The 23728-nt window shown below is 39.9% G+C and overlaps 2 protein-coding genes across 6 annotated transcripts in view; one reads left to right on the top strand and one right to left on the bottom strand.

Moving 5' to 3' along the window:
* Window positions 1-2047, top strand: part of LYN (LYN proto-oncogene, Src family tyrosine kinase) — a 43733-nt gene extending 41686 nt beyond the window's left edge. For both annotated transcript variants that reach the window (XM_065753283.1, XM_065753282.1), the window contains exon 13: window positions 1461-2047. In XM_065753283.1, the coding sequence (XP_065609355.1) occupies window positions 1461-1663 (203 nt within the window). In that variant the 3' untranslated portion in view covers window positions 1664-2047. The remainder of the gene's footprint in view (window positions 1-1460) is intronic.
* A 2791-nt stretch (window positions 2048-4838) lies between these two features.
* On the bottom strand, window positions 4839-22423 carry LOC136059241 (kinesin-like protein KIF20A). Of its 4 annotated transcripts, none has more exons than XM_065753272.1 (18): window positions 22287-22423; window positions 21804-21878; window positions 19985-20164; window positions 19320-19458; window positions 19040-19224; window positions 15640-15736; window positions 15002-15196; window positions 14815-14926; window positions 13060-13131; window positions 12354-12500; window positions 11546-11711; window positions 11117-11287; window positions 10516-10655; window positions 8632-8797; window positions 7752-7869; window positions 7605-7672; window positions 5913-6032; window positions 4839-5333 (listed from the first exon to the last, which is right to left on the bottom strand). In XM_065753272.1, the coding sequence occupies exons 1-18, from the start codon at window positions 22359-22361 to the stop codon at window positions 5061-5063; spliced, it is 2499 nt and encodes an 832-aa protein (XP_065609344.1). In that variant the 5' UTR covers window positions 22362-22423; the 3' UTR covers window positions 4839-5060. The 4 variants fall into 4 exon arrangements, with proteins under 4 accessions (XP_065609344.1, XP_065609345.1, XP_065609342.1 ...); XM_065753273.1 differs by having other exon boundaries at window positions 15002-15193; window positions 19985-20104; XM_065753270.1 differs by having other exon boundaries at window positions 15002-15193; window positions 22287-22408.
* Window positions 22424-23728: the final 1305 nt, after the last annotated feature.

Here is a 23728-nt window from a genome sequence, read left to right as displayed (position 1 = left end):
CTGGCATTGACAGTAGCAACACCAGTGGTGTGGAAAACATCAAGTAGGTTCGAAGTAGGTGGAATGCTTCATTTCCCATTAGCACATGCCCATGTATCCAGACACTGCTCTTGAAAATTGTCCTTCCCTGAGCAAAGCTACAAGTTCACCTGGAAACCTGCACTACGAAAATGCAAAAGCCAAACCAATTCTTAATTCTGCAGCTAAGCCTGCTGTCTCTTCAGCACTGTAAAATCTCTCTTATTTCTAGTTTAGTTGAAGAGAAAAATCAATCAATAGAACAAACGCTGTACTGCCATACTATCATGGGAAAATTCTTCTTTTTTTAAGTATGGAAACATTTTTATGAGCATCATAAATAAGTCTTACACTGCGGATCCATTTGTCAGACTCAGATCACTGTTCTCAGCACTACACTTCTCAGTATAGATGCAGTTCTCACTGATAGAGGCAAATAACTCAGGCTGAAAAACACAGGTGCTTCTTCCAGGCACTGAAAGGGGAAAAAAATGGCATTCCCTGAAACACAGAAAGCTTAGAGTCCATGTCTTAGAGAAGGTGGTCCTGGCACAGTTACTCCATTGTGTTGCACAAGCTGTACAGAGGAAGGGACAGCTGAAAGGCAGGAAGTGGTTCTCTCACTGGCCCAGGCCTATGAAGGACTGCCTTCTGAGAGTAAGTGTTGAAATCACTCAGTGATTTGAAAGGAGGAAAATGAGAAGGAAACAAGAGGAGGAGAATACAGCTGGCAGGCCTCATTCACAGGTCTGGTTCTTGAGAGGTATATGAGACAGAAGCTGCACTGCTGGTAGTTCTTTTCTCCTTTTCTCAGAAGGAGAACAATAATTGGGAAACCAAACAAGGCTCATCACAGCTGATGTTTTTCACAGCACAGATAGGATGAGGAAGAGGGGAGAGGAAATTGCCTTATAGATGTAACAGTATCAGTGATGTCCACTATCTTGCAATCAGCAAGTTATGCAAAAGGCAATGTAGGAAAAAAAAAATCTGAAAGCTTCTTAACACATGAAGGTTGCATGAACGTGAGGGACTGGACCTGGGCTGAGGCAGTTATGCTGTGTTCTGGAGCAAGCAGGCTGGAACTTCTGCACCCAGGGACACAGAGGGGAGAGTGATACAGCAGGGTGAGCATCTGGCTGTGGATCTCAGCACCTCTGAAAGCAGAGAAAACAGTGGCAGGATGGATCATAGGAACAAAAGGGAGTTGATGCTGGAGAGAGACAGCAGCCATGTTAGACCTGGAAGTAAAGACATTAATAAATAATAATTAATAGGTAGGTACCTGGTTGAATATAGCAGTTTTAGCTCATTGGGTTCAATGGGTGAATATCTTTCTTTAGAGGGATGCAAATAAAAGAAAAGTCAAGTGAAATAGCGAATAGGTTCTTTGGGAGCTAGGAAATCAGATCACCAAAACTTTTCTTTTTGTTTTTTTAAAGGTATGAGCAATTCAGATGTGATGGTTGCTCTTCAGCGTGGGTACCGAATGCCACGTATGGAAACCTGTCCAGCTGAGCTTTATGATATCATGAAAACATGCTGGAAAGACAAAGCAGAAGAGAGGCCCACATTTGATTACCTACAGAGTGTACTTGATGACTTCTACACAGCAACAGAAGGGCAATATCAACAGCAGCCATAATAAAAAAAAACATGAACACTTTTTTTTCCTGTTGACATGGATTGTTGGCACAGACTATTTCTTGGACGGACTGCTGTAACCAATTACTTCAAGTTTGGATATCTTAACCAAGTGTGGAAGCTGAAAGAGTAACTGCAGCAAAATAATTGTGCTTTTTTGGTTTTTGGTTCAAGTTCTCTTTGAATGCTTTGCATTTTGCAGCTGCAGAATATCCCAAACAGAGCAGGCCTTTTGGAGTGGGAAGGGACACAGAAGGAAAGCAATCATTTACCCTGCACAGTTCTTCAAAGCCTTCTTAGGCTCGAAGCCACGGAATACGTTACAAGGATCCCTTTATAAAAGGCATACACAATCAGCAGTTTTCCAGAGCAAAAGGAACAAGCAGAAGTCATGTTTAAGTTCTCCTTCGTGATGAAGTCATGACAAACTCAGCATATGATTAAAATTGTTGCTGTGTCCTTGTTATTTCACACTGGCAGTTGGAATACCATCACCTCTTGTCAGACTTTCTAAGTGGCGTAATGCTTTCTTTTAAGGAAGGGCTATGCATGTAACTCTTTATACTGAAGATGATTGTTTTACTGCTATTACTCACGAAACTTAAAATCCATCTCAAAGCAATGCAAGAGCATCCATGAAGGCAGACTTGGCAGTGCCCAGCTCTGTATTCAACCTACAGTTTCCCACAAGGCCTAAATCATCACCTGAAGTCAATGGGAGAGCACAGGATGGTGAAGGAAGTTGATACATTCATTGAAGTCACTGTTACCCATGAGAATACTTTAAGATTAATTTTTAATCATCTGTGATTATTCAAGAATATTCCTTAATTTTTTGCTGCTTTAATCAACTAACCTTAAAGCTGTTTTAAAGCTGAAACCAGCTCAAGCACAGCCCAAACCAATTTGTGGAAAGATGCAATGGGATATTAAGTTAAATTGCAGAGTCACTATAACTTTGCTCGTATATAAATCTGTAGCTCTTAGAAAGGAAATGCAGTTTGCTATGCTCTATATATTACAACTTTTTATATTTTCCTCAAAACAACCAAACAGATGAGCTAGTGCAATTACAGTGCACCTACAGTACAGATGTTTGGGTTTTTTTTCCTGTTGGTGACACTGGCTCTCACCACTGAAACCCAGGACATCTTTGCCACCCCTCACCTCACCCCAGTTATTCGGGCAAATGGTACTCTGCAGAAGCTTCAGACTCTTTTCATAAAGCTTTGGTGTGCCAGCAGCTGAAGTTCAGCAGCATCAACAATCATTGCTTTTTCTCCATTGGTTTCCTTCAGTCAAACCATGATGTTTCAGCAGACTAGCATTCAAATATGTAAATATTGTTTCTATTATATTGTGATTTTTAATTTTAATAAACACTTAGTCTGAAACAAGTTGCACAGCAGTAATTTGGAACAAAATAAATGTGTGATAGTCTATCCATAGCAGCAGCTTCACATGAAGCAGAGGAGCATCTGTTCATTACTGTTAACAAGTTCATTTTACAGTGGTAAATATTAGTGGATTCTGCTTGCCTCATATCAGCCTGAAGAAGGCTGGTTGCTTCAGCATTTCTGGATCTTTGTTTGTGTTTCTTTTTGGAGAGCAGGAGGATATTTAGTCTTCAGTTGTCCTTCAAAACAGCTTCTCAAAATCCTTTAATGTTAACTGTTCATTCTGTGACACTGTGGAAAAGGTTACAGATAAGAATTGGTAAGAACTTCACTAAAGGGTTTGTTTTAATTTAAGGGAAGGAGGGGAAACAAAAAAATAGACACCACAACTTTGTTTTTCAAACCATTTCCTATAGTCAACAGAAGTACTCTGGGAAGTCAGAGCATGCATAGGGACAACCTTTGCTCAGAGAATAAGAGATTATTGCTAGTGTGAGCAAATCTGCTCATGTAAAATCTCAGACCAGTGCCAAGAGTGTCAAGGCACAGCATGAGGTCATGTGAAATATTACATCTACTGTTTGACAATTGCTGGTCGTAGGGCAACCTGTACTTAACCTTCTCATTCAAGGGATCAGCACTCAGTGTATTGTAGCACAACACCAAAATGTTTTTCAGTAGCTGGAATACCTTATGAGGGAGAAGAATAGTATTTTAGAAATCCTACCAGGTAGGGAGTGTAGGCTTCTAGAACTACTGCAGCCTGATAACCCATATTTAACAGAAACCGTTCAGCACACGATACCAGCACTGGCTCAAGTCCCATCTCTTCAGCCAGGCTGAAGACTCACCAGAGCAATCACTTATCACCGTATTTGACCAGCCTGCCCCAAAGAACCTGTAGGAGCATTCACGTCAGCGACGGGCTGCTGTGTCATGCAGGAAGGCTGCACCACCTAGCGACTCCAGTGTGAAGGGGAGGTTTCACTCCCAACTGGGTCCCCCTCCATCGTGAGAAACAGCACAAACATCAGTTATCCCAATTAAGTTAAATGGTCTGCTTCTTTGTAGAGCAATTCTTAACTCCTATAAGCATAGTACTTTCTCAGTAATTACAAAAAAAGTCACTCTCACAGACTGAAATTGGCTGCATGAAAGCTATCTTCCAATCTACCACGCTCCAGTCTGCTATTACATTGAGTTGGTAGATACAGGGAAGTTACAACCAGAGCTATGATTCTTTAAACTCGAGACCGTCCTGTGTCAATCACTATGGCAGTTCAACCTCAGTTTACAATCTTTCCTAATCTTCAGCTTTACTGAATGTAACCTTTATAAAATGAACAAAGCTTAATGCAGTAATTGAAAGTTTTATTTATAATAGAGTTTTCAAGTTAAATGTATATGCTTAGTGGAAATTAAAATGCTATTAAAACAAATTCCTTTACAAAGCAAGTTAGCTGACAAACAGCAAGCCAGATAGGAGCTTGTTTTGTCTCTTTTATGAGGTCTTACATTTAACCACTTGGTCAGTTTAGTCCCACAAGGCTAGTTCTCAGGTCAGAGTTACAGTATTTTTGAAGAAGCAAGCTATTTTAGCTACTTGAGATAAACTTAAAAGCCATCTCATTTCTAGCAATCAATAACAAAAGCAAAATACTTAATTCATAAAGGCATCGAGCAACAGATGAAGAATATAACACTTAGTGTGAATCACATATTAGTACAAAGATCTTGACAGCAGTAACATAAGAATTTAAAATTATAATATACACTGATTTTTAATACTGATCCATCTCAAATAACAGCCCCATATCAACCATAAGAGCAGAAGTTTGGGTCCATACTTACACAGCTCTAAATTCTACTTAATGAAACTTAACTGACAAATGTTTAATAAAATATCAGTGAAGATGACAGCTAAGAGTAGAAAACAAAGTACCTACCAACAGTATAAGATTGATAAAGGAGCCCAGTAACTGCAAATTTTATTAATTAATATTATTCCTTTGCTTTATGAGTGAACAGTACATGTTTTCTTGAGGATGAAGCCTCTTCATGCTTCCCCCAGCCTCTACCAAGAGGTGTACTAGCAGCACCTGCTACTGTGGATTTCAGGTTGGACAACAAACCTCTCCTGGGTTTCTGCTGTTTGGAGTCCTCAGTAGAGAAAAGTTTTTTGCGATCATCGAGTTCTTTCTGTAGGGAAGACACTGTTTCTTCAAGCTCAAGAACACGTTTAGCCCAGTTCTGGAGACTATTCATTTCTTGGTCCTATGAGCATAAGGCTTCATCAGCCACATGAACACTCCAAAGTCTTTTTCATACATTCAGACAATTGTAATGTTTTCAGGAGACAACCCTATGATTACTATGTCAAATGGCTACTCAGCACCCATTTCTTCTGGATCACTTTTATGTAATTAAGAGAATTTCAAACCATTGGGCCAACAGACCTACTTAGTGTCTCACTGAAGCTCGGCCACCTCTGCAGGAGGGGCAGGACAGCTTTCAAGCCAAAACCATCAGGTCTTGTTGCACCAACACTTGCCTTCAGCAAGGCACTTCAGGATTAGAGAGGATTCTGCAGGAGTTCTTAGTTGTATTGCCTGTGCTTGACAACAGGTTTGGGCATCTTTCAATCAGCAAGAGTTGTCAGCACACACTCAGTTTCCCTATTACCATAGTCCTTCTAACACCAGACAGCCAAGGTGTGAAACTTGAGGGCTGTAAGCTCTAAAACAATTAGTAAGACTGAACAGTTCTTTTACGTGTGTGAGCATGTAGAAGCAATCAATATAACTACAAAAATAAACAAGCCATATTAGAGCTGTTTTCAAAAGGTTGACAAACCTTAAGCATGACTGTATGCTTCAGCCTGCTGTTCTCTTCTGCCATTTTTCTGTAGCCTTCATTAGCTTCTAGCAGCGTTTCATTTAATTTCTGTATTTTAAGCTTCAGAGATTTTATGAGCTGAAAATAGAACCCATACACACTCAAGTTTAATGACACCATATTTCATAGAAGTTTGCTTCACGACTAGAACTGATACAGACAAGGTAGGCGTATCTGATTAATGCTGGATAGTGCAAACTAAGATCAAAGCAACCAAGATGAAGACTCCTAAATCCTCACTTCAGAATCCATTATTTCTAATGAAAGACATAGAGTATCCAAATGCCATTGTGCAAAAGCTAACGGATTGCACAGACTGAAGAACAGCAGTACAGACTTCTAGAAGGATCTGCTCCTTCTCAGTAAGGGTAGTTAGAAGAATTCTCTCTTGCCTCATACTCTAGAGTGCAGTTAAAGAGAAAACCTCTCCTTTCTGATGGGAAGATGGATTTGAACATGGACAGATTAGAGACAGTCTTCAGAGAGAATACGTATTATATAGATTGACATCAACACGGTTGCAGGAAAAACTTCTAGGTTGCTAAATAAAATCTGTTAAACACAGACCAAGGTGACTGGGAAGGAACAAAAGTAGTCCATAACTCACACATGCACAGATACTGTGAGGCAAAGCAGCAGAAGGGCAGCAATCAAAGTAGCTGCTTTGAACTACGTTCATTCCAGTTACTGCCAGGCAGCAAGGCAACTAAAGAGCCAGTATTGGATGCTTTTATCAAGCACTGAAGCCAGATTTCCTTCCTAGCACCAAAATTTGAAATTGACATAGGAAAATGTTGCACAGCTCTCAAAACCAGGAGTGAAAACAAATGCCAGGGAATGCAGAATGAGACATTAAACTTGGTAAGGAAGAGTTATTTCTGGACTATATTTTTTCAGTAGGAATGGATTTAAGGTCACTTTCCATTTACATGGTATATGAGGACCAGCTGGAACTGTTTCTCCAAACCCTACTCCTATTTGTTATTAGTGAAAGAAACAAGCTTCATCATTTTCCTCCCCTCCATCTTCTTTAAAAATGGGAAACTAGCTACAGCCTTACAAAAAATGTGTGATGTGCAGTCTAGAAATATCTTTCTGAAAACAACTAATATTGTTCTCCATAACACAGACTGAAGCCCGTGACTTCAATGTCTACATGCTATTCAGAACTGGGGGGGAATCTTGTTTGCTTACAGAGAGACCTCACCCATTATCTAAACCTAAGTGAATGGTGGAATTCCGTGCTGGTTCAAGGCAGTATTTTGGCTCTAGATCTAAACTGCCACCAGATTCTTTAACTACTCCCCTGTGCGTGAGCAGGCAGCATTTCCAAAATGAGAGCACTGAGGCCATGGCAATTTTTACAACGCATTCCAACATAAGTCCCCATTTTCCCCTACTTCCACCTCACATTATGATTGCCACATGACTTAGTGTAGTAGATACCTCTACAAACTAAAGTCAGAACACAGGCAGCCTCTGGCACAAATCATCCACAACCAAATAAAGGGCTCTTTTGTAAGCTTGACACCCACATGCAGGAATTTTCATGTTTTTTCCCCCCTTACAGTGCAGTTCTTAAAGTCTTGAAACCCTGTCAGAGTTTAGGACTGCTGCTCCCAGATTTGCTAAAGAGTAAGCAAGAGCTACCTCGTCTTTCTCCATGCATTGTTTCTGTAGGACTTCATTGTCTCTCTTCATCATCTTGTCTGTAAGATCTACAGACAAAAGAAGTTTGATTTTTATATATAAAACAAAAAGTAATTTGAACGACAAATATCCAGGTTGGATTCCCACCTGGTTCCACACTGTTTTCAGTAGTCAGTATATCTGAACACGGACTTCCCAGAGTCAACAGCCTTCCTGACTGTTCATGAAGTTGCCTTTCCAATTGCAATATTTTATTCTCTCTATCCTGAAAAAAGAAGAGAACATATCAGAATTTGTCTAAATTTCCACTCAACTCCATGCACTACACCCTGTCATTTAATTATATTACATACACATATACAGTTCACAAATTATTTTGGGTGGAAGCCGTGATGATCGGGGATAAGAAATCACTGTGTTAAGGAATGTCACTCTGATCACAAGAACTTCTAGGAGGAAGTTATTTACACAGGATACTTGCATAGATCTGAGGATCTTTGCAAAGGAATAGCAACTCACTGGCACCAACTATTGGCCAGTCCTAGCTGTGAGCACATTCAGATTAAGTTCTCTCCTGCATAAGGTTTTATTTCTCATCATTGTTTCTTATCACTAGAACTTCGGACCAGAGAACCATTATAAATAAAGCAGCTATCCTGTACTGAATCACCCCACCAGCCCTTTCAAGACCAGTTTTTTACTCTACAGCCTCCAATTCCAAGAATATTCACACAGCCAGACTTGTGTACAATGGCCCTCGAGGTGCTGTAATCATTGCATCACAGAGATAAATATGACTTGGATTTAACTGGACTTTGCTCTCAAAGACTGGGAAATTTAGATATACATGATAGGTAATGTTAGACAAAAATCTCTATCCCTATGGTTAGACTTAGGTACCAGAATAGCAAGGCTGAACTACTGCAGTTACTTTGAATGTTCAGTGTTAACGTACAATTCCTGAACATTTTATAGTTAGTTTATCAGCACACAGTTGCTGTTTTTTTTAGCAGTAGTCAAGTCGTACCTCAACTTTCTCTTGTTCAGCAATAAATTCTTCTATGGGAACATAATGGTCTTCAATTTGTTCCATCGCACACATGTATGCATGCTTCTTGATGGCTTCTTTGTACATTTCAAATTTGCTCTCCAGTTTTTCTTCATAACTGTCTTTCATATCTTCCAAGCGGTTGCTGAGAAGGAAATATCAGTCTTATTTAATATATTAGCATTCCAACTATTACAACTTGACCACGCATGACCAAATTGCAGTACCAGTTATTTATCTAATCATAGACAGTGAACATAAGAGACCAAGAAGTACTTTTCTGCCTCTTGTCATTTTAATTCTCAAAGATCCTATAGATTTGCATCATATACTTGAGTATATATTGGCATAATATGTATATTGTTATAATATGTATATGTTAATATGTTGTATATTGGCATAATACTTAAACATAATATGTTGTATATTGGCATAATACTTGAGTACCTCAAAAAGAACACTATAGGAGAATGTGCATTTAATCCCAGAACTCAGCCCTGCCGTGGCTATTCTGATCCCTTCTCTTCAACAGAAATATGCCTGTTAAACACAGCCACAGATCTCAGCACAAACTACATCACACAAACTTTATCTCACATACACAGATAACAGCTCCCCTTCCCCACACTCCTCTTTCCCTCCTCCAAACTACAACCAGTTAGAATTGCAAATGCTCAAGTGATTGATAACCCTTATGATAAGGTTAAAAAAACTCAGTCTGAAATCAAACTGTTGAACTCTGTTGATATATCAGTGACACATATGTACCTGCAGCTACACTACTCCTGGAAGTCTCTACCATTTCCATGACTGTTAGAAAGTCAAATGCCTGCATAATATTTTAAACTAGAGGCTTTAGGTCATGTATTGGAAGATCAGTGAAACAGAGATTTTAATAATCCAGCAGCATGTAATGGTAGATATCATTACACCCAATTATGACTGGTATTTAAAGCATTTTTCTGGGGAAGCTGGATAGAAGGGGCAGATATCTTCCATGGTTTGTTCTTTAATGAAAGATAAATGGCAAACTCACCATGTTTTATTATTTCAGGTTACAGAAGGCACTCATTAGTCTTGCCACCATTAAAAAATAAAACAAACTGGTGCAGCAGAAGCAGAGCATCATCAGTCTAACAGATAAAAAACACTGCTAATAGTTTTGCGTTTGGCCAAAGGTCCCCAATAACTTTGAAGTCAGCACAAGTGTTAAACCATAGAGAGTGCAGTTTGCAACTTAACTTTGTGTAAGCATTTGTTAGTAACTCAAACAGCAGGAAACTGATTTCAAGGAGAGAAGAGCTAAGAGGAAGTGAATTCAGCTTGAGCAATCTGAAAACACTTGAAGAAATCCCCAAGTTAGTAATAAATTACTGTGGCTGCCTGCATTAAGATGCTACAATGAGAAAACTTTGTAAATCGTCCAGGAGCAAGAAGCCAGGAGAGTCTGAAGAGATGGAGTTCAAATCACCTGAAGCACATGCATATATATATATATATATATTAGCATGTAATGACCAAGTGCCTGTTTGACAGGGATCACGTGTCTCAAGCTCAAATAAGAATCTGCTAAATATTAATAACAAGACAGGACAATCTCTCGTAATTACAAATTAAAATAAAATTAAACAGAAAGCAGCATTAGTTTTTTTCATTCTACACAGAAAGAAGCTGACTCATTACACAGTTTGAAGTTCCTTCTTCCCTTTCCATCCAAAGTTTTGAAATCAGCCAGCCCTACCTTCTCAGAACAGCATAAGCGTGCATACCTTACGTATACACATGCACATATGTACACATAAGTGTCTGTATTCATAAATGTGGAATTGTTTCAGTCTCTAGTAGGATTGTAATACGACTTGCCTCCAGGCTTCCTCTGTTTCCAGCAGCTGTCGGAACATTGCTTCTGCCATCTCTCTGCGTATGTTCACCTCCAGAAGGAGTTTACTTTGCCTTTCTGCAAGTAGCTTCTCTTTCAAGTTCTCCGCAGTTCTCAAGAGATCCTAAAGTTAACATAATTCAGTTGAGAAAATAAGCTAGATATGCATTTCAATTTGCATGTATTAATACAGATAAGACATTCAGAGAAGGCCTTTATGCATGTCTCTTTTCTGGGAGGCTGTACCAAGGATTAAATGCTTTCAAATTTGAATTTCTTCTTGAACTTTTTTCCATCTTAATTGTTTATGCTATCAAAATAAATTTACTGTTGGTATCTGTTGGCATTCAGATATCAACTAGTAGTTTACTCCCATTAGATTGCATAGCTTTGTTTCTAAAATGCTGCATCTCATCTTGTTGCTGTTCTCAGAAGAGCATGAGCAGCTAAATAACACTGCTTTTTTAAACACAAGTTTACAGTTTTCGTTTGAAACAACTTCCAGTATACCTCTTATAGGACATTACTAATATCACAGCTAATATCTACTGAAAACTATACCCGAGGCCACTGATGTTTATCTACCTCATGACTCAGAATGGTGATGTCCACTTCCTCTTCTGCAGAGGTTTCATTACTGTCAGGAAAGTCATCCACAGATGTGTTAGCATCAAAGTGTACAATAGGTTTGCCATCGCCTCCAACTAACTTTGGTGGAAAGAAACCCAAACTCTTTGGTAGGACAGTCTGGATAACCTGGATAACCCACAGTTGAACACACTGATTTATCAATGTCATCAATACTGCAGATATCAGAATAGCAGGAAGAAGTAGCAGAAATGCATCATCACTTCAGTAGTGTAACAAAGTAGAAATGGGGAAGATCTACTAGAAAGACATAGTGGGGTTGTATACAAAGATGTTTTCCCTTCCCCTAAAATAATACCAAGGTTTGGCATATTTTCATGAAAAGCTGTTAAAAAGACAAAGGCAAAAACATAGATGTGCCCTTACCTGTTTGGCTATAGCTGAAAATTTCATTACGTGCAGCGTTTCATCATACATAGAAGCATGCTGATTGATATTTACAATCATACAAGCTTTGCCTTTTCCACAGAAGAATGGCTGAAACAGACGAGTCAATTTGCTCTCTCTGAACGGAATATAGCTTGGCTTCATCCTCATGGAAAAGAAGAATAGTGAAATTGTGAAACAGAAGAAAAAAAAATATGTGAAAAGGCCTGTACAATACTGTAGATTGGCATAACTGTTTCTCTTTAAAGGAAGCACTTGAAGTAGTTTAGTTTCAAATATGAGCATCCTATTTCACCTCAAAGAGCAAGGTCTTACCTAGATCTAATAAACTCTTCATCAAGTATTTAAAAGTAGTGAATATAAGTTGTCAGTATCACTGTTGCTTAGTGTTAGAAAACAGCTGTTGTCTTGTTCCAGTCTTTTATTACAGAAAATCTGTTGATTGTCTAATGAGTCCACCTGTATAACTTGGAGGTTGAAGGGAAGAGGACAAACAGAAGCTCTGCACACTAAGTGTATGGCTTAAATGCAAACAATAAGGAAAAAGCAATGCAGTTTCGCTGCTAATTGGCTTTTTTCCCTTCTAATTACCTATCCCCCTCACAATGCAGTTTTAAAGAAAGTGTTAATTTCAGGTACTCTGGTGATATGTGGAATACAGAAGGCTTACAAGATCCTGAAAATTCACATTTTCCTCTTACCACATGAACCTTTCACAGAAGCATAAAGGGATTCTTAGGTTTTCCACCTAACACTCAGCATATGTTGCTTACAACTTGTTACTTACTTCGGATTTTGATTCTGTTTCAGTGCTGCAATGCATTTTCCAAGGATGTGAAGAGAATTATTAATGTTCCCTGCTTCTTTTAGTCTGTCTCCAAAAGCTTGTGTTTTATTGCACCTCTCTGATCCAGCTAGGTCACAGAAAGTCAACCTGAGCGAAAGAATTATCCAGAACACGTAAACAAGCATGTTACTAAACAGTATGAAAACAGAATTGTAAGTCTTGTTTCTTCAGATCTCAGAAGTGTAAACATGTGACTCATTTCAGCCTATCTAGATTGCAGAGAGAGTTGTTCTTGGGTATCTCATCTGGAAGGCACTATGCAAAGTATTAAGCGTTAACAGCACTGAGCTATCTTCCCAGTGTGTATGAAGATTCTTGAATGAGATTGCTGCTCTGTTCAGCACATTTAAAGAAGTCTGCTGGTAGGTTTCATTTAGAACTTCATAGGCATTCTTATAATAAAGGTTCCTTCAGCTAAACGTTAGAGTAAGATACAAAGAAATATTTCTACTCTGGTACCTATCAGGTTCCCAGCCAGTTTTATGCAATCAGGGCAGTTCAGATTTCATTCTCAGGTCTCGGATGATTTCTTTCATTTTTAAAATGAAAAAACAACAAGGACGTTCTCCACTTGAGCATGCTTACACCTCATCAGCTTTTTCCTAAAGTATCTGCATCCTGGTTGTCAGCTGAAGCATTTACTTACTCTGAAACTCCAAGAACATGTGGTTGATGTTCATCAGTTAGAATCAGCAGCCGGATTGAAAATATACTGTGACTGGAACACAAAAGAAGACCTTTTCAATAAACTAGAATTACAAGAATTAGGCAGTCAGGGAAGCAAAGTAATATCTGTATGCTACAGAAAATTCTGTGCCAAAAACAACCCCACCAATTTGCATTAGTTACCTTCGCAGTGCATTCACCCAACGAGCAGCAATATGAGTTGTATTTTGTGACTTCTCATTTCTTCCAATAAAAGGAGAGGGGAAAAAATACCACATCAAACCTACAAGCTGTCTTGCAGAAAGGACAAGCTAGTTCCCTGAAGTTTACTCATCAGAAGATGAATACTCACATAGCCACTTAGTGTACAAAATGTAGACAGTATGTGAACTCATTAAATTTTAAGAATGAACTTAGAAATGAAAAGGTTGAGGAAAAAGGTTCAATAGTTCTGCAATTCTGCCTACTTCATAGCATGCACTTATTCATTGACTGTCAAAATTATTCTCCGATTTCCAGAAAGATCAGATTTCTAATAATTGAAAAGCTGCTGCTGTTCTGTTTTAGACATCAGGCTACAAAGACAAAATAATAGACCTGTTATCTGAAACCAAAGAGAAAATTGAAGAACTGTATAAGCTCTGTCCCCCAGTTTATCCAGTAAATCAGGAAACACATACTATAGAAGAAAAAATTCTCCAGGGTAGATTTAAAGCAGTGCTTTACTCCTCATCACCAACCCACAGTTCAAGAGTAAAGTTTCTTAAAAATAAATAAATAAATAAATACTCAACAACAGCAACACAAACCAGAAGTACATGCAGCTAAGTCTGGGAACAAGTTAAGTGAAAGTCAGGGTAATCCCTGGAGCAAAAGTAATAATACATAATAATATTCTAGGCACAAAACTCCAGCAGACAAGCACTCATTTATTTTCTGCACTACTTTAATCTGGAGTGAAATTCATATGGAAGCACCACTTTAAATTTGAAGGAAGCTGTCTTTAGCTAAAAGAAAACATAATTGTATAATTTGCTTTTTAGAGAAGAGGCATGCTCAGTAACACTATGACTATAGTAATTAAATATACAGCATGCCCTTCCACAGTTGAAGAACAAATTATCAAGAGGACTTTAAAAAAAGGAAGACAGTGTCAATAGCAAGTACACCACCTTTCTCATACATTCTCTCCCACTCAGTCAAATCAGATTCTTCCTGATCCCTCTCTCACAGAGAGACTAAGAGCTGGTGTCTGAATTCTTAAGAGACTGAGTAAACTCAGCGACAAAAATGCAATAGAACAGCATCTAGATAACCTAGCAACATCAAAATGCACTGCAAGACTCATTCCTTCTTGCATTTCCTATTGACAGGCTCTAGGTTTCCAGGAATTATACACCCATCTTTTCCCTTCAAAGCCCTTGCACAGCCATCCCTGCTCAGAGTGGTTAACACTTGCCTGTTGGCACTCAAAAAAAGATGTGATCGGTTTGGTTGGTCAAAGGCATTGAATAGCATCTCAGCTCCTGCTACTGTTACAGTTCTAGAGCCTCTCCACACTTATCCAAGCTGTCTTTCAGAATGTCATAACAGAACCAGAGTAATCAACAAAAGTCTTAAGAAATTACTGAAGATTGGGTCAATTAATAGGCACTCCAAAGTTTCCCCCTCCCTCCCCCTCCTCCTCTCCTTAAAAGAAAAGAGACAGAGCATGCTTATAATTAGAGGAACAAACCTCCTGCTTGATTGCTCATTCATTCTAGTGCAAGCAAAGCTTCGGTTCTTGTTTCCTATTTTTAGTATTTTGCAGCCTTCTTCAGTGCTCTGAATGTTAATCCACTTTAAGTCTGCAAAAAGAGACCTTATACTTCTGATCAAAGACATTCTAAGAAACTGCCAAAGTCATAAAACAGCATTGTTACCTTTAATGTAAGAGTTTCCTCCTTGATCCTCACAAATTCTTAAGACTCTTCGCTTCTGATTTTTTAATGTAGATAATATGTTTAAGAGGTCATACACATATTCATTATAGATCTCACAAAACGAAATCCACACAGATGCTTGTGTTCTTTGGTGTATATTGGTCCAGTATGCGTCAACTGGAACAAAATTTTCTGCTAACCAAAAAGGAAAACTAGTTCAGTGGTCAAACAACAAAACTGATGGACCTTAAATAGTTTGAGCAGCCAAGGTAATATATAGAAGCTTCTACAATAAGGTGGCATTTATATGTGTTTTACAATGAGATATGTAGTACTGGATAACTGACTGTACCCTAAGGATATTCACAGCAGCCAACTGAACCCAGAACACACACAGGTTCTAAGCTACCCCCCCTCTATTGCAAATATTCCAGTATTTCACTCATAAGCTTTGCAGAACGAGTTCTCCCTCCTCCCACAGAAGGTTATTCTGTTATTCTTCCTCCTGAGTTCAGCTATTTAAATTTGGTAAAGATGTAACTAACACCGAGCTTTTCAAATCCACCAATAATTACCCACTTATACTTCTAAGTTCCAGAGTTTCTAACTATTCTTTCCAAATCAGTTTTCCACTTTACCTAGTGAATCAGAAGGCAGATTTTTTGAAGTGCATTTGGAAGAAGTTGACTCCACATGACACATGCTTGCAATAGCATTTGAGATGCTTTCTGTCTCCTTGAGGAAATAAAAGACTGTTACATCCAAACGAACAGATTATGAGACTAGCAGAAGTGAAACATGACAGTAATTCTAGTATTTAAATGGTTTAAATACTGAAGTAACAAACTGTTAAGCTAACTTTACTCAAGCTGTAAATGAAATGTTTTTAAAAATACTGGGCTGACAACACAGAATGCGTTTATGAACTGCTGTTTAAGTCTGACCAGTATTTTGGTCAACCAACCAGACTGGAGAAGCAAGTCTCTTCAAGGGGCAGAGGGCAGGACATGGGGCAGAGGACAGATTAAAGCAGCAGACGTCACTTACAAACATAAGTAAATTAGACTTCTATTATGTCTGTGAGTGTTTGAGTCAAACTTTGTTTTTAAGACCTCACATAAGTGAGATCTTCATAAAGGACTCAAAGATCTGATAAAATACAGCCTATAACTAATTTGAAAGGCCATTAAAAAAGTCCTGTATAGGTGATGGTACAGTTTGAATACATACCCTTGCTGAATTTCTTCACATCAACAAACTCATTTAAAAACTGACCAAGGCTTATCAAGACACAGGCATCAAAATACCTCTAGGACAACAGGGGTAACAAAACAGCAGTCCCTACTACTTAGGGATTCCTACATCTTCAGGCTCTACCTCCCTTCCTGACAGCCCCACCTCTATCTTATACACTAGTATAAACTCTCAGTAAACCATTCACAACGACTTCCAAAATCCAGGCCTCGTAGAGGTTCACCTTACAGTAGAAGAAGGGAACAGATGCAAAAAAGCAATGCAATGTTCCAGCTATCAGAACACAGGGGTAAGCTTATTATGGAATGCCTACTGATGCCTGTGTAACTCCCTTTGTATATATAATGTAGGATTCCTACAGACAAGTAAAACACAGGATCTTGCATTTTAAACATAAATACACTATTTCATTCCCATCTATTTTAGAAGATCTTCTTACAAAGACTGTGTAGTCAGTGTGCTCACACTGCTTGAGTAGTTACAAGAAGGGACTCTAGTCACTGACACTTTATCAAGGACAAAGCAACATTCTACAGCAGGATATGGGACTTGATGGTGTGGTACATGTGTGTACATCAAAAAATCGAATGTCATATGCATAGATATTGCTTTCTATGGTGACTACATTTTTGCTATGAGATTTCAACAAAGTTAAGTTAATTATACGCTGTATTATATATTATTATTCAGATCATAAGATCACAGAAAAGAACATGAAGACTATCTGAACACAAGCAGGAACTGGGACTCGCATTGCTCGCCAGTTACAGAAACTAATAATTAGTAGCAAGAGGACAGGTGGAAATGGGAGTGCAAGTAAAGCAGCTTTTAATCCCATAAAAAGCAATAGTTAATCCAGTGGGGAAAAAAAACAAAGGGAAGGGAAGCAAGGAGGGTGGAAGTATGCCAAGCATATTTTTTGCACCAATACCACATAACAAACAAAGAGGAGAACATTAAATACAAGTGTATTACAATAATTCAGAGCAGTTTCAACAGAGAATGAAAGCAACAGCAGATTCTTTCTGCATGACATGTAAACTGAGCCTGGGAAAAAAGCCTACAGAAATCCATGTAAACCAAAACCAAGCTCACCAAACCGTATCTGCTCTCAGATTACAAGCTTGAGTGAGCATTCAAACAGCAATGCTATTCACAAGCTACAAAGCAGCATGCCTGCAGCTGGGGGGGGGGACAGCTGAGCTATCAGTGAGGACATATCACAACACATAAGCAAGTTCTTGTCATGCATTATTTTCTAGATGCATTTTTACCTTCCTTTCTTGATGGTGGAGTCTTGCTTGTTTCTCACAGTAGTGCATCAGCATCTAGATCATCTACTGTAACTAAACTATTAGCAAAGTCAGAAGGTGATTTAACAGAAAAGAATGTTTGTGAAGTATCAAGTTCTCTTGCAAATGCAGTACCTGACCTCCTGTTCTAGACCTCGTATTCCTGCTTGTTCCTTCTTGCAAGCTTATAGATTCCATATAGATGCTAAAAATGGTCACCCACTATCCTGATAATCTCAGTTTTTCCTCACCCCCTCCAAACTTGTGTACACAGAGTTGGGAGAGCTTTTAAGACTCTCTTAAATGCCATCTCTAGCACCTTTTAGGCTTTTCTTCTGAGGTCTTACCTCAAAAGTTAACTAGACTGTCTCGAGTTCAGTTTGTTGAACTTAATTTAAGCAGTAGATTTTAGAGTGGAATTTTACATAGGAATTGAGTCACAAAAGGATATTCTTTCAGAGATAACTGGAGTTACAATGTTGGTATTAATGACCACTGAATAAAGAAAACCCAGGCTACTGTTACTTCTAAACTTCTCAGAATTCTTTTAGACTTGCTTTGAATCATAACCAGCTGAAATGACTGAACTCTGGCATTAATATATGGAATTATAATTCTGATTTACCAGAAGTAAGAAATCAGGATATAAGAAAAAAAAAAGGAACAGACATCCTGTGAAAACTGATGATTGGATTATAGAGCAATCAAATATACCAGGGCACCCATTTTCAGGTGGGAGCTGCTTCTTACACTGCAAATAAGAGAACACACTCACGTTAGCTGCTATAGTAGAAACATCTCTGTTCTGCCTATAGGCTTGGTGCTGGATTTAATATCTTTACAGGTCTCTTCCACCCTCAAAGCATTCTATGATCAACTTGAGGAACAGAGTTATATAGCAAGAAGCATAAAATCCCCTAAGTAGGCTGTAATCCTTCTAGGAAAATGACTGTGGCATCTCATTTTACTTGCTGCTATCAGAAAATTATTTTTTATACAAACCTACATAAATCAGACTTACAAACTTTTAACCTGCCTGAAGACAGTCTTTCACTAAAAAAGAAGACTCCTCTTTGCTCTGCCTGAGGAGAAGTCACCATCAACACTTCTGAACTAGGACTGGAATTGGAACAGCTGCCCTGCAGTATGCAGACATGACCCAAAAGAAGATTCACTTTGCAACAACAAGAAGGTTTTAGACAGGTTGGATCTCTCAGAGACTTTACAAGGGCTGGTGTCATCAGTGTCAGAACTGATGGAAGGCTTTGCTACATTTCTTGCATTGAACTGTGAGCAGCCTTCTGCAGAAAGCTCTTCCAGTTTACCTTTGGTCTTGAACACAGCCAGCTGCCTTACTACTCCAAAGTTGGCAAAGAATCCATACTGTAAATGAAGATAAATCTGAAGACCCAACAGTAAAACATTTACAAGACTATTCTATTGTGGATTTTTTAAACTCCACTCAGTAATAAGGAAGCACACAGTCACTGACCTCTTTCAGCGATGCCAGAAGAGTGGTTTTTATGGCTTCTTCTTGTTTAACTTGTGCATCTTCCAGTTTCTTAACATCATTACTCAAACATGGTTTAAAATTCATCTTCAGATACTGTCTGCCCCTTATGTGGTTAAAAATCATGTCAAGTGAGCGAGGTAAAATACCAAAGTCTTTTGAAGTTCCTTAAAATAGATAAGGAAAATTTAGGTATCTGTACAAGCCTCTTGTGGAGTCCTGGCTTAGTTGTTACGGATGCTTTTTAGTACTTAAATAATACCTTGGATAGTGTATGTCTTGCCTGCATTTGTAACTCCGTAAGTAAATACCAGTCCATTCACTCCATTAATGTATGCTCTTACAATCTCTTTTGTTGAGCCTTCAAAAAATTTGCTTTGAGTAGTTTCTGGCCCAAAGACCTTGGAGAAGGGAATCAAAAAAAAAGAAAAGCAATAAACACAAAGAAGTTCAACATATAACAGTACTGAATTGTAACACCTATGAGAGAACAGATGAGTCTTCTGCCTTGCCTAAAAATGAATTCAGCATTTTCTGCTGGGTTCTTACAAGATTCCTGCTTAATTCAAAGAGGTACTCAGACTTGCATTTTTATTTTTATTTTTTTACAGGTTTTTTTTTTTTTTACTTCTTAGGCTCTGAGAATTCTCCCTATTAAACATACTGTTCAATGGATACTTTCAGCAGCTCTGTTAGCAATGCACAACTCACTCCTGCTCTGTGCCAACTGTAATTGACAAGATCAGCAGTTACAATTGCCTAAATGTAAGCAGTTCAGTTTCCTAAGTTAAAAAGTACCAAATGTAATTCCAAGAAGAAAAAATGAAATTACACAGTTATCATAGAAAGTCTTCAATTGAAAAATGCAATTGAAAAATTGAAAAAATGCAACTAAAAATAACTAAAAATAAGAAAAGGCCTGCTTGCCTGAGAAAAGGTGAATTTATGTACAGAGTGACCAATTCCTCTCTCACAGTTTTTCATTGCAGGAGATTCTTTGGGTGCGTGAAGAATTACAGTCTGGGGATCTTCAATAGTTACACAACCCTTAAAAACAAGAAAATATGAACTAAAACATCCCACTAAATTGTTCAGGTTGAAGCCTATCTGGAGAGGAAAAAAAAGAGCTATGAACACTTGCAAAGTTCACAGATAGTCTCTCTTGAGGTATGTAACAACAATGGAGATATTTACTTCACATGAAGGCCAGAACATAGATAAAATTAAGGCAATTGCCTGGAGCCTTCTGAGAGGTTTAAATTTTTACTTGGATTATTTCCAGCAACTTCTAGTTCCCTGCCTCCTCCTTCTCTCTCCCCCTTTTTCTTCCCTTCTTCCTTTCTCCCACTTCCTCCCTCCACCTCTCTCTCCCTCCTTTCACCTTCCCTCTTCTCTTTTCCCTTTTCTCCTTACTTCCCCCACGCTTCCTTCATTTTCTGCCTTTCTCCCTCCTCCCCCTCCACATCCTTGTCTTATTTCCTTTTCTCTTCCTCCATCTCCTCCCTCCTCATCTTCTCTCTTTTTCCTTTCCTCCTCTCTTTCTCTCTTTTTTCCTTTCACTTTCCCTCTGTCCTCTCCTCCCTGCTGCATCTTCTCCTTTGTACCCTCAACTCATCTTTTCTAAACCCTGGTATTTTGTGATTGGAGCTTACACTCATCCATCAATACAGCTTGGCAGTGTTTTGAAGTATCAGTAGTAAGGATTACCATTTGTAGCTAAACCTGGCATCTGCATTCAGAGGTTGGCCAGAGCTGGCCACATAAATTATCCACTGTAGCACACACCTAGGCCATACTGCTTTTCCCCAGGAGTCTCAATTAACAACTCATTTTCAATTGGTTTACCAGCACTAAGAAGCTGGGTACTGAACTCAGACCAGCCACTTACTGCACCAGGCTCCAACCTCCTACACTCTCTAACATCCCCTTCACATTGTCTGGAAGGCAGGCCACACGTACTAAATCCCTTCATGAACTACAGAAAAGTCCTACACCAGCAGCAAATGCCTCCCGCCCCATAGGAGCTTGTGAGTAGAAACCCTACAGTAGTTGAACCTTCCAGCAGATTCAATACTAGAACACACACAACAATAAAATAAAGTAGCAAATCTTAAGGAGCAAAGATGGGCAAATATTAAACCCTTCTTCAAACAGGTCAGGAACAAGAGGTCTAAATGAAACCCACAGGGCTTTGCAAAAATCAGGGCTGACAGACAGACAGCAGAGACCTCACCCTCCAGGGACAGCTTAATGCATTATCTGCATCAGTGTTAACAATAAAGGGGTGGAGAAAGAGCAATATGACCCTGGTGTGGTTATACACACGCATATGTGAACACGTAAAACACTGCAACAACTAAAAATGCCAGAATAAATTGAAGAAGTTAAAGAAAAAGTTGATGGGAAGAGCAGCAAGGTCAAGCAGGACCAGGCCATTCTCAAGCAACTCAAGGGTCAAATACGTGCATTACTCCTAGAGATGCTTGATAGCTTTCATGAAATGCCTTCATTTCATGAGTCATGGGCAGAGATAAGAGTGACAGCTGCTTTGAAATAACGTACCCCTGGAGTTTCACAGAGGTATGTACATGATTAAAAATGGTGGTAAGGTCATATTTATGCAAGCACCCATTAATTCTGTTTGAAATAAGTACATGGCTTTAAAAACAAACAAGAAGTCCCAGCTGACAGTACTAGGAGTTCTGCGGGAGAGAATAAACACTTATTTCTTAATCCTACAACTAACCTGAGGTTCGTGGTTTTCCAGTTCTGCTACAGAAAAGGGCCTCACCCTCAAGAAAACTTTCAAAGGTTGGTAGGCCTATTCACAGAAAAAGAAAGATACGCTGTTACGATGGTCACCTTTTAAACAGAGCACATCCCAAATCGCATCACAACACATCTCTGAAGTGCTGTTTGCTGCTCTCACTGCTTCCCTCTCTGTCGTTGCGAGGCCCAGAGTCCGAGCTGTTATTTGCTTCCTGACGTTCCCACGTCCTAAAGCGGCATCCTCTAACTTGGTGCTTGTTTGTTTTAGGATGCCAAGGTCGCGGCTCTTTATAAAAGCACGCGCCGGGAGGTGAAAACCGACAACACCGCGGTCAGCACGGCTGCAGCGCGCTCTTCCACCCTGTTCCTTTATCCAGCAGGTGCGCTACAAAACCGATCCGCATCTCCTGCTCCTCTGCACCGCACAGCAATGCTGGCTCCGGGATGAGGGTTCACCCACCGGGTCCAGGAAGGAATCCGCCTCCGACGCGTCGGACAGCTCCGCGGAGACGCGGCTCTTCCCCTCATCGTCCATTGCTCCGCGCAAAGGAGCTCGTTTTCTCGCGGAACACGCAGAAAGAAAAGCAAGGAGCGCTCCCTCAGCCGCTCCGCAGCAAAGGAAGGACCGCAAAACGAGGCGGGCGCGGGAGCGCTTTGGGCAGCGGGACGGCGGGCGCTGATTGGCCGACGGGCGGGGGCTGTGCCGGCACAGCTCGGCGTCGCCCCCTCCGGCCAGCAGGGGGCGCTGCCGCACAGCGCAGGACTTGAACGCACGGCGCCGCCCCCGGGGGTGTGATGGGCTCTGTCAGGAGCGGGGGGAGGGCTGGGGGCTGAGCGACCCCGAGGGAGTGAGGTACAGCTGTGTTAATATCTCCATCAAAACCTACTCACTTACGGCGGCTGTTGCGTGACCGCTCGATACCGCGCCGTATGTTTGGAGGCGTTAAAAAAGGAATCTGGAAGGTGGAGATTGCCCTAGGTCGGGCCTTAGGATGAAGGATGAGAGCTACCAGCCTCATCTGCTGTCTGCCCCAGCCCACCCCCTCTGCCCTGACTGGTGCCATCGCGTCCTCGCTGCACTTCTCAAAGCACTCCAACGGCACACACCTGATCTTAATAACAAGACTGAAAATATTTGTCAGGCAGCTCATTGTTCATATATTGCCAGAAACTGATCTTTAGATGCACCACTTTTTTTTCCTCTCACCCCTTGTTGATGCACTTCCTTGAGGGCAAAGCTACTCCTACCAGCTTCCCAACAGCAGGTACATAGCCAAGTGTAAATGGGACGAGGCTTCTCCCCTCCCCTACAACTTGTTGGGATGAATCTAGGGATGCCCATCACAAAATCACGGGGGTTAGGAGGGACTTCTAGAGGTCACCCAACCCCTGCTGAAGCAGTTCCCACAGAAGAGCATTCAAGCAGGTCTTAAACACACCCAGAGGAAACTGCCACCTGTGCAGCTCATTCCAGTGCTCCATCATCCTCACAGAAAAGAAGTTCTTCCTCATCTTCGTATGGAACTTTCCATACAGAGAATCCTTCTAAAGCTTGAAGGTTAATGTAATGACAAGTATGCAGTTGAGGGACACCCAAGTCCCCTGTCAAAGGTGGCTGAAGATTTCACCCTGGTTGAGATTTTGGAGAAGGCAAACAAGGCATCAGGCTCCACACAAGCACATGCCCTCATTTCTGCTTTTGCTTTTTTTTGAAATTTACTTAATGCTTGGATGAAAAGCCAGAATGGCAGTATCACCTTAAATGCAGGAGACCTATTAGAAGCCTTATTTAAGAGCTCAAGGCTATCTGCGTTAATATTTCCCATGAAGGATTCAAGTGCTGCATGTCCATATAGCCACCAATCTCTAATCAAACTATGGCACCCAAATTTCATCTTCCTC

Source organism: Cyrtonyx montezumae, unplaced genomic scaffold (assembly GCF_038088225.1).
Source record: "Cyrtonyx montezumae isolate F1298 unplaced genomic scaffold, pur_monq_1.0 scaffold_8, whole genome shotgun sequence".
NCBI classification, from domain to species: Eukaryota; Metazoa; Chordata; class Aves; order Galliformes; family Odontophoridae; genus Cyrtonyx; species Cyrtonyx montezumae.
This window is presented reverse-complemented; position numbering and strand designations above follow the sequence as displayed.

Bases quoted from the DNA above. Each gene is read 5' to 3' on its own strand.
- LOC136059241 (XM_065753272.1), bottom strand. From the start codon at position 22,361: ATGGACGATGAGGGGAAGAGCCGCGTCTCCGCGGAGCTGTCCGACGCG. The intron at 21,879-22,286 runs GTGGGTGAACCC...TTCTGTGAATAG, and splicing joins CGGATTCCTTCCTGGACCCG to GCCTACCAACCTTTGAAAGT. The intron at 20,165-21,803 runs GTTAGTTGTAGG...TTTCCTCTCCAG, and splicing joins TGGAAAACCACGAACCTCAG to ATAGGCTTCAACCTGAACAA.